The 11871-nt window shown below is 32.6% G+C and overlaps 1 protein-coding gene across 3 annotated transcripts in view; it reads left to right on the top strand.

Moving 5' to 3' along the window:
- The first annotated feature begins 261 nt into the window (after positions 1 to 261).
- The window catches only part of LOC136979174 (ADP-ribosylation factor-like protein 15), a 28948-nt gene continuing 17338 nt past the window's right edge, over positions 262 to 11871 (top strand). For 2 of the 3 annotated variants that reach the window (XR_010881353.1, XM_067275104.1), the window contains exon 1: positions 262 to 492. Coding sequence is in view for 2 of the 3 variants with exons in the window: in XM_067275104.1 (XP_067131205.1) it covers positions 430 to 492 (63 nt within the window). In the remaining variant the exon portion in view is untranslated. The remainder of the gene's footprint in view (positions 493 to 11871) is intronic. The other variant, XM_067275103.1, reaches the window with a different exon arrangement.

The raw sequence follows: 11871 nt of genomic DNA, 5'->3' as shown, positions 1-11871 counted from the left end.
AATAAATTACGAATTTTTGATGAAAAAATTAATTATTTTAATTATGTTTACTTTTTATAAATCAAATATAATGCTTATAAACGCAGGAATAGAATAAAAGCAGGCATTTTTATAAAATTTAAAATTATATTAAATATAAAATTAAAATTTCTGAAATATAATATAATTTGATTACATCAAAAATTAAATGATAATAACATAAATTTTGACATTATCTTAAAGGATAAAAAATGAAATAAAGGTTAAATTATTTATGACGTAAGAGGTCGTGTTAGGGTGAATCAGATTCTAAGGAGGCGCTGTAAACAAATATGCAGACGAGAATCAAGATAAAATACAACAATTTCAACTTATATTTACGATTTTTTACGTTTATTTTAACAATATGAACGTAAAAGAACATTCAGATTTATTTGTTATGAATTAGAAATGCCTAAAGTAGTAGAAAATATCCAATTGGGACTTAGTGCTTGTAGGATTGGTTTGAGAAAGGTAAATCTGATTTTTCATTTAAATATGTTAATTTAAATATTAATTATGTGAAAGTAAACTCGTTTACACAACATAATAATTTTGTTACGTCACAGACTATAAAGAAAAACTCAGAACACAAGTATTACTATTACAGTATTTTTCTTTCATACGTTTAAATAATAATCGACATTTTATACATTGTACATGTTATATACTAAGTACAAGTTATATACACATATATACACAATAAGCTTTACGTAATGAATTAAATTACTTCTTATTAAGTATTACAAGATTACGCCAAATGCCTGCTTATATTTTGTCCTGAAATTTAAAAAAATATTCTTTCAGACCAGTTTCCCGTTTCCTGTAACCTGCAATTAGTCTGAATGAATGTTTGGTGTGAGGAATAAGTTTATACTTTACAGATGAATATAATTGGACAGAATTAAGTGTAGATGTTCACCTAGGTAGCCTCAATGGCAGTATCGTGTTTAACAATTTAGCCCACACAACTGTGCCAGCTTCAGGTAGCCCACTTGACTGTTCGTGGAGTACTTGATGTTATATAGTTTTAGGGGTTGTGGGGCAAGCTCCCACCTGGGCGCTGAGGTGCTCGCTATCACTTGTACTGAGGCGCACATCTACATGCAAAGCATGTGTAATAGTGGTAGACTGATACATGTTACAAACTGACCTTTGCAGATGAATATCATGCAAAGGGTCAACAATTGCAGGAGTGGTATGATTTATGTTTTAAAAATACAAAATAAAACATCAATTTCGCTAAAAAGTAGTGAAAACAACCGGCGTCCCATTAACAGAGGTGCCGCTATTGGGTTTACCTACGTAAACATTTACCTATGTGTTTCAATACAACAGGATTTCACAGTTTGGTCTTGCTTGTTAATATTGATTAAATTACTAGTATGATTCAAATAATAAAGTAATGTCAAACTTGTATATAACAAATTACTGTTTATTTAATCTCTGTAAGTTTTTTGTATTCATATGTTGTTGAATTTGGATAAATTTCAAAGAGAATTTGTTTGTATTTCAAATCTAATGATTGATTACTTGTCTTGTTAACTGGCGTGTAGTATTATTAAATTTTTCCATTCACAAAAAGTCAGCATGATAAAGCAAAATTTTAAGTCAGAAGTTTGGTAGTAAACCATTGTATGAATTTATATTGATATTCTAAAATTTTATGAATTGCTAAATAAATTTGTTTTGTACTTTCTGATTTTCTGAAATATATATGAATACAGATGTTTCAGTTTAAATTTCATATTCTATAGATATAGGTATATGCCATTTAATGACAGGGATTTGTTCTGAGAAATATGTCATTAATCAAATATAGTTTATAGACTTAAACAAACCTATATAAAAAGTCTATTACTAATACTATGTAATGCAAGTGTAATACAATAATGAGCATTTATGTAGAAACCTTATCACACGTTGGATGTATATGTTTTTATTTTACTAACTGGATTTTTGGTTTGGAAGTGTTATAGTAATAAGCATTTATGTATCTAAACATATCTATGTATTTTTAAATAGCCACCAACATATCCTACAAAGCAATGACCGGCATTCAAAGAAAAAACAAACTGAAAATTCACCACGAATGTTTTTGAACTCCCCAGAATTCTTTCATTCGAACACATTCGAATGATTGTGTTCTGAAGCCTTTACATTCCATTGAACATCCATTTAATGCCTGAAGAACTCTGGAGAGTTTGAAAACATTTGTGGTAAATTTTTGTTCTGTTTTTTCTTTGAACACCAGTCATCGGTTCGTAGGGTACATTGTTGACTATTCCCCAGTGTTGTGTCGTTGTTGTCTTAAATAACCACTTTTTGTGGAAAAATCAAAACATTCATTTTACCAAAAAATGTTTTTAGCCCTAATCAGACTATCTTCAGTTTCTATTGCAACTTTTACATAAACTTATGTTCTAACAAAATCTATAAATTTTTTTATAGAATGTTTGTTTGAAATCATCATCTAAAATATATTATGGACATTCTTCAATTTTAAACAGTTAAGTTTTATTCTATATTTCAGAACATGTGATTGACAATTATGTATATTTAAAATTTCCTTTAATTCAAAATTTAAAATTTCAAGCATACAAAAATTTAAGATAATAAGGTGTTAAAAACTTAAAGCTTCAAATTATACTGATAAAATAAAGGGTGTGAGGGATATTTGAAGACATATTTGGTAATTTAATAAAACAGCACTAACATAGCAAAACCAAATATATATGAAGAAAATTTTGTGAGCATGTTCTTGATAAGCTTTCTTACAAGACTATTCTATGAATCTGCTTTCAGCTTTGATGACTGTTTCAATGATTAACTGGAATCATTGACATGTCTGGACTAAATGGCTTATTCATTTTATTCTTTCTTTCAACTGGATAAAAATAGTCAATAAGAAAAACACACCTTTAAAAATCCAGCAAAAAAATTTTTACTAATAAAAAGGTTTTCAAACGGTTTTACCGATCTTCATCAGTTAAGATGACACAGATTGTAAAAATACGATGCAAATTTAAAAATAAACATTACACTCAAACCTGTTATTGTGCAGTCTTTTTTTCTGCGATTTTTTATACGTGCAATGTGTTTTGTGCAATTATTTTTGTGCAGTATACCAATTTGATTGAAATTCATATACTGCACACAAAAAAAGACTGCACAAAAACAGGTTTGAGTGTAAGCAGAATTCTAAAATAAATATATGGATATATAACTGAAATCATAGTTGTGAATAATAAATAAATAACTACAGAAATAAATTAAACAATAAAAAATAAAAAAATAGATGAATAAAAAAACTCCATATTAAATTAATATTCACAAAAAGACTGCCATGTGGTAACCAATCTGTCAGCATCCTTATGGTTGATGCAACCCGTTTTTTATGTGCTTTAAATATCTCCAATTTTTCTACATATTGCATAGTATTTATATTTGATGTTGGTTTGATAGAAGCATGCTCCCATTGCACTTGAATGCCCTGATGTGCGTAAGCCGCCAGCGTCATGCTATCGAGATTTTTATCAATAGTATATTTATGTTCGTTAAGCTGTTGCTGCAAGTTTCACCTGGTGGCACCCACGTAGACCAGCCTTGATTTGAAATGGTCGATTATCAGGATGGAGTAAATTCCTGCAGTCAAATTATGGTTATACGATTGTTTATCATTCCTTAGAATTCTGAATATTGTCGGGTTGCACCGATGTATAATCTGGAGATTACCAGCTCTGGCCACTTTCTTATGTATTCCTCTTAAAAAAGGGAAATAATTTACAACCATCCTTCATTTCTGGACCCCTGAAGCATTGAGACGACTTCTGGTTTGAAATGTTGCAATCAACTTCTGAATTATTTTTATTGGATAACCTTGTTGTGTGATCTTTAAGATGTAACTCAGCTCTGTTAATGTGTCATTTATGCTGGTACAATGTGTATGTGCCCTTCTTATTAAGGATTTGAAGGCTGCCAATCTGATGTAGAAAGGATTGACAGAGTTATGTGGAATTAAAATGGGTTGAAAACAAGTTTTCCTGTATATTTTGGTGCAAATTTTACCATATTTGCAAGATATGGAAATGTTCAAAAAGTTTACAGATGTTTTGCTCTCCTGATCTAATTGTGGGAATAATCTATAGGGATTATCATTGAACGCTATTAAAAATTGCTGCAGGTTTGGTTTTCTATTCCATAAGAAGATATCATCCACATACCTAGCATATACGATAAGGTGTTGGAATTTGGTTTGAATTCTGTTATCTAATTGTACCACCAGCTCACATAGAATTGCCAAGGTGGGACTGCCCATGGGTACTTTCTTTCCTCTAAGTATACTTTGTTCTCAAATTCAAAGAATGAAGTATAAGATAGAAGATGTGCCAGTTCTAGTATATGATTGTGATGTTTACATGCATCATCGGTGTTGGCAAACAAGAAGTCTCTTATAGCACAAAAATAAGGAGGTATTTTTATAGAGGGACACGTCAATTTGAAGTTGAAGACTGTCATGTATTCCTTGTCTAGTAGACAAGGAATACATGACTGTTATAGAATGTCTCAGTATTGTTTCGATACTAAGACATTCTATAACCTGCAACAAATTGTTAACTGAAAGTGGATGGTAAGCAGCCTTGGCCTGGTAGAATTTGACCAGCTGTTTTTCGATCAAGAATGTCAGTGAGTTGCATTTCTTGATTACAGGAGGTATTTTGTTTCCTGGCTTATGCTTCTTGGCAAACGTGAAAATTCTTGGTTTTCTGGTGCATGGACTGTAGAGCTATGCATATGTAAAAGCCTTGTTAATGGAGTGGAGGTGAACTCTCTTAACCCTTTGTACTGATTCTAAAAAGTTGATAGATGCCACTTGGCATTCTGTGGTTGTAACATAGTCTCGTAATTTCTCATTGTAGGTAGATTGTTTGAGCAACACCACTCCTTTTGATTTATCTGCTTTCATCAGAACAGTGTTATTATGTTCCAACCATTGGCATGATTTGGCATATAGGCCAAAATGTCCTGCCTGTATTATTGCTTTTCTCATATGTTGTCTGGAAGTTGGTTTTCCAACAAAAAAAATCTTAATGTATGTCATTCATACCTTTAATGATTAATTCAATGTCTGGTTTGAAGGTTTCTGGCTAGGGCACATGTGGCATAGAAGCATTATTAAGACATCCAGAATGCATTGCAGGGATACTATATCATCCCATGTTGTGATGTAGGAGTTCTCAGTTCTGTTTGGTTTGATATTTTGCATGCGGAATATCCATTTTAGCTTCTATATATATTTTTGTTTCAAATTTCTTGCGACACATAGTGATAAATTAATGACCTTCTCATTTACCACTGCTAGGAGTTTGGATCCTGTTCATAAATGCCATCTTCCATGTATATCAGCCTATGTAACAGAGCATACATCTGGCATCTGGTATTCCTAATTGCTTTTCTGAGGCACAGTTGTTGCAGACGTGGAAGAAGCGAATTATATCCTTCAGGCAATTGTATGCAATAAATAGACATTGTAAATGCTCCATTGAGGCAGCATTGATTTAGAAAATCCAATTTAGCCCTTGCTTTATGTATTTTAAGGACCAGTTTCCTGTATTGTTTGGCCTACATAGTCATAGGTATATCAATATATTTTTTTTAAGAAAGTGGCCAGAGCTGGTAATCTCCAGATTATATATCGGCGCAACCCAACAATATTCAGAATTCTAAGGAACGATAAACAACCAAATAACCATAATTTAACCGCAGGAATTTACTCCATCCCGATAATCGATCAACGTTTCGAATCAAGACTGGTCTGTATGGGTGCCACTAGGTGCAACTTGCAGCAACAGCTTAATGAACATAAATATACTATTGATAAAAATCTCGATAGCATGACGCTGGCGGCTTACGCACAGCATCAGGACATTCAAGTGCAATAGGAAGATGCTTCTATCATCAAACCAGCATCAAATATAAATACTATGCAATATGTAGAAAAATTGGAGATATTTAAAGCCCATAAAAACAGGTTGCATCAATCATAGGGATGCTGACGGTATTGGTTACCACATGGCAGTCTTTTTGTGAATATTAATTTATTATGGAGTTTCTTTTATTCATCTATTTTTTTATTTTTTATTGTTTAATTTATTTCTGTAGTTGTTTATTTATTATTCACAACTATGATTTCAGTTATAAATCTATATATTTATTTTAGAATTCTGCTTAATGTTTATTTTTAACTTTGCATTCTATTTTCACAATCTGTGTCATCTTAACTGATGAAGATTGGTAAAACCATTTGAAAACATTTTTATTAGTAAAAATTTTTTTGCTGGATTTTTAAAGGTGTGTTTTTCTTATTGACTTATTCATTTTGGACATCTTCTTCACTGAAGCTATTTATTGTGGTGATTAGTCTCCCTTTCAACAATTCTCCAAACATAGTCCATAGGATTTAAATTTTATGAGTTTGAATGCTATATGTTTATTGTTACATGTTCATAAAGATTGTCTGACATCCCAATTTTTGGGTTATCTGGGTTTGTGAGAGGGTGCTGAGTCTCGTTGAAACGTGTACGACTTTCCATTGCATGATTCTTCTATCCAGGGCTTAACAACTACAAGAGGTGTTCAAATGAAAAGGTACAAAACGACACTGTGGGCATAATTGAAGTCTTTATTCAAAGTAATCACCAGAGACCTGAGCACAACTATCCCACTGTTTGAGATGAAGGATTCCTTGTTCCCAGAATTCCTGTGCCTATGACAAGAGCCAGTTCTCCACTGTGTCCTTAGTTTGTCATCCGAGTTGAAGTACTTCCCTTTGAGATGAGTTTTGAGCGGACCAAACAGATGGAAGTCACAGGGCGACATGTTCGGGATGTAGGGCAGATGCTCAAGCTGCTCTCACTTGAACTTTGCCATTACACTTTCTCACTGACTTGTCGGACACACATTCTCCCTGATATACAGCCACCATCTGGCGATGAATATCAGCTGGTTTAACATCTTCTGCAGTCAGAAATCTGATAACACCTCGCTGCTCCTCAAATGTTGACTTTTGCAATGTGAACGCCATGATGTCCTCGCAGTCCTCATACACACTGTGACATCAATTGGATGGAACACGCAACTGCCTGATTCTCTCCTGCGTCATGTGTGGGCGCATGCGCATGATGCACAACCATGCCGGACACTACATTCATGTCCCTAGATGTCTCACTACGGTATCCCAAAGTGGCATATTCTCATTTCAATCGGTTTGGTTGTGACGATGTTTCATACCTTTTCATTTGAACACCCCTCATATCTCGAGCACCTCAATATATCCAGCTGCATTAACTCTGATCCATGTAAAAATTAATGTGGCATGACCTTCATTATTTACCACTCTTAAAACCATAATAGTTTCTGGACTATACACTCTGGGGTCATAAGAAGGATCTGCACATAACCATCTGTCATTTCTTCTGTTAGACTTGGCCTTGGTGCATATATGAACTTTGTGTACAAAAGATCTTGCAACATTTAGAAAGTTGGCAATTTCCAAATTGCTGTGTTCTGCACATACAGCAACAATGACTACATGCTTTTTCATTTCTTGTGTTAGCATTTATCTACTATTGGGATCTGAAATAGACATTTTAATCAGTTTAAAGAGTGTAATATACTGAAAACTAAGTGTCCTCCTTTACCTCTCATCAGGCCCATTATTGGTACAGTATATGCAAGGCCTTGGGCCAAGAAAAGCTTGGAGGCCGCTTTAAGGAATTCGTAATGGAGGGTTAATCGTTCATAAATTTTTTTTCAAATTAGCTTTCGATTGTTTACTGTTTATAATAATTTTATTACTTGTTGCTCTATTCAATTTTGCATATTTTCGAGGTCTCGAATGTTAGGAGGCCCCAACGTCTGGAGATCCCTGGGCCCAGGCCCAATACGCCCTCACCTAAAGATGGGCCTGCCTCTCATAACCTGTAAAATAAAATAAATTGAATATTTTAACAATTTTGCATAGTTCAACTATTATAATGCAAACAGTACTATAGCTGTGAAGCATGCATTACAGTTGGTGGTTGCTCTTTTGAACAATTTCTGTAATTAACCATTATTAAAGATTCTTTTTTTCATGTTTTGTGTTATGACTCTGCATTTCAACACTTCACATTTGACCACACATTCTATGACCAGAGATATTTGTTTTGGTGTGTTCTTCCACTCCTTAAAGTTTTTCTCGTTTTTTTTCTCTCTGAATATTAATATAACCTGCCCACGATCAGTATGTTATGAGAATTAAACTATACTTTTCACTTGCTTTATTGTATTTCTTGCTTGATTCTAATAAGGTTTAAGGTTTAGTTTATCTAGGATTGCTTTCCAACTATTTGGAAAGGTATTCATATTGTTATAATTAATGATGTCAATATACATAGAGAGGTAATAAATATACTGTATACAGGGTGTATCAGTACAGTAGTTACAAACTTTCAGGAGAGATAGAATACACCTAGATGATGGGAAATCACATAACAATGCAATGCTTTCCTGGCGCAGTAGTGTAGACACAAAACACAAGAAAGGAAGGACATGAACAGGGTGAGAAAACATGTTTATTATTCTTAGTACAGCAAAAATTCTGGGACGTCTTTGGCTGGTGTATGCAATACGTCAAGGCACTGGTGTATGAAACTCCTGTTAACAGTGCTGAGGAACTTGTTTCACGCATCGTGGCAGCTGCTGGGAAAGTCCAGGACACGTCCGGTATTTTCAGCAACATTAGATCTTTAATGCGTCGGAGATGTGAGGCCTGCATCATGGCCTGGGGTCGTAATTTTTAACACGTTCTTTGATTTTTGCTGTACTAAGAATAATAAACATGTTTTCTCACCCTGTTTGTGTCCTTCATTTCTTGTGTTTTGTGTGGTCACTACCGTGCCAGGAAAGTGTTTCTGACCATGCATTGCTATGTGATTTCCCATCATCTAGGTGTACTCTATCTCTCCTGAAAGTTTGTAACTGCTGTACTGATACACCCTGTGTATGTTCTAAAATTCTAAGATAGATTCTTTTTTTTATTCCTCTAGAACAGTGATTTTCAACTGGTGTGCAGCAAAATTTTTGAAAGTTATTAAATAAATTTTCAAAGCCCAAAGAACAATAAGTATACATATCAAAATTTAAACTTTTAAAATGATTATATGAGTTTTTCATTGTTATAATCAGGGCTGCAGAGTTGGTAAAAAAACCACTCATCTCCAACTCCGACTCCTGATAATTTTAGTCGGCTGACTCCCGACTCCAACAAACTTAGTCATTTTATAGGGAGCAGAGGTGCTCATAGGAGGGTACCCTACTCTTAACTCTGAAAGGTGCCTTGGTCATTTACCTAAATACTTTTATAGTATTTTTATTATTTATCTTACATTAATATTTATTTGTTTAAAAAAATTAATTTTTAACAAAATTTATTAAGAGGAGAAAGGGGCGATAAAATTCTACATCTATGTATATTTGACAGCATTTGCACTTCAATTTCACCCTTCCAGAAGAGTTAGTTCAACTAAAAAGTGTGTGATCTAGCTACTTCTGCTCCTTGTTCAGAAAAGAAAAATATGTACTTGATCAATTGGTCTGGCTCATTCATAAAAATAGAGAACTCATTTAGAGCAGGGATAATAAAGGAATGATTCAAAAATATTCAAATTTAATTGGGTCAAAATAATTTAACTACTAAACACAAATACTACAAAGAACACTACATATTGAATAAATGAAATTGATGCATTTTGTATTTAAAATAAATGAATTATAACAAAATACAAAAATATTTTAAAAAATTAATAAATATATAATAAATTTTCTTTCATTTAAATAAAAAAAACTTAAGTAAATTCAAAATGCGGGAGTTGGAGTCGACACATTTTTTCCGACTCTGACTCCTCTGGCTAGAAATTTCTCCAGACTCTGACTCTGACTCCACAGCCCTGGTTATGATAAATAAACTTATATGTAATGTAGTAAAAATTATATGTGCATAACACTGGGTTATTTCATTTAAAATGAAATTTTCTTTAAATCAGAAATGTATGTATAATTGTCCATATTTAGTTTAAATTATTTTAACTTAGAAATAGCAGGACATTGGGCATGTTTCTAAAGACAATTATGCCACTTTTAAATGCGAATTAAGACTTAATGTTAATTGCTTTTCTTATGTAAATAAAAATTATTAATTTAAATAATTATTGTTGTAATCTGCTACTATTTTAAGGAACAGCAATACTGTTTTATTTAATTCACAAAAAATATAGACAAAAAGAATTAGATTAACTGGCAAGTAATATGGCAATAGAATGTTTACAAACGACATATTTAAATCGTGCGATTTTTGTCTGAAGAAATTTGTGCTGCACAAATTTAATTATAGGTTCAAGTGTGTTGTGAGATAAAAAGATTGAAAAACACTACTCTAAAAGGACAGGTTTGCTCCAAAATACATTCACATTTGTTTCCCAAGCCCATTCCATAAGTGTTGTTATATTTTCACATTCCCCCAAAGGCTGCTGATTTTTAATGTTCTACAAACCCTTTTGATCTGTACATGGATCCTATGTAAAGTACTCATCACATTTAGAGAACCTGATTGCATATATTCCTGCTTTTGATAATGTATTTGTTTGGTCCTTACAATAATGAATATCCTTAGAAATGATAAGTTTCCTTCTTACTGCTGGTGTATATCCTGTCATACTGACATATTTTGCTGCTAACACTGCAACTGATTTGCCTGTAACAATGATGATTTCTTTTACCTTGTTAGTATTAGCTTGTCCTTGTTTCATTAAGATCATTTTGAAAATTCCACCACTATCCCTTTCAGAAATCCAAAACTTAACACACAAATACATATCTACTGTATTGTTCTTATGTTTGCATTATACAAGTATCCTCTTATCCTCTTATGTAGTATCTTCACTTTGTCCAAAATTACTTGTACTAATGTTGTTCTGTTGCATACCTCCTGCTAAACTTGCTTTTAAGTTACATTTAATAATAGCCCTCATATGTTCTGTTCTTATTCTCAAGGAGAAGAGGCATTTAATGTAGGATGTGCTGTAAGTATTCAAGAACAAGACATTGCCAAAAACAGAAATTATTATTCTTTTTATTGGCAATTGCAGTGCACATTTGAGGATTCCCATTCTGAAAGCTGTAATAGTTCAATTTTACTGCAAAGAGCAACTTCTAAATTGCAATCTTTAGATCAAGAAATTATTTAAAATTTTTAATTACAATATGAAAGCTAATTGTAGGAAAAATATTGAACATTATTGAAGATGGATCATGTGAGTTTGGAGTGAACCTAAAACATGAATGATTAACAAAGTTTGAAATGAAGTTCCACAAAGCGTCATTGCAAATTGCTTACAAAAGTTTAAGTCAACAATTTGATTTGAATAAATTGGAATTTCCATTAGATTCCATTGACTATACCAAAGAAGGCTGGACTTATCTCATATCAGTAATGAGTGATGAAAAAGCATCATTCAAAGATTTTTCTCAATGTTGACAATGACCTAGCTGTTTGCAGACACTTGTCTAAAGATTACATCAGTAAAAAGAAACAAGCAATGAAGATGAGGAAGGAATAAATTGTATAATTCTGCTCTCCCTATATGTAGGGAAGCCAGATCTAGCTTTTAAATTTTAAATAGTAAAATTCTCTAGCTTTTAAAAGGTTTTCCAGAAACTTCATCATTTTATGAAACAAGATGATTGCCCAGGAAATTTTAAAATACTGCCAACCATTTGATTTGCCAGTTTTGAATATTTTTTGCCACTTCAAAT

This window comes from Centruroides vittatus, unplaced genomic scaffold (assembly GCF_030686945.1).
Source record: "Centruroides vittatus isolate TY-2023 unplaced genomic scaffold, ASM3068694v2 contig_595, whole genome shotgun sequence".
NCBI lineage: Eukaryota > Metazoa > Arthropoda > Arachnida > Scorpiones > Buthidae > Centruroides > Centruroides vittatus.
This window is presented reverse-complemented; position numbering and strand designations above follow the sequence as displayed.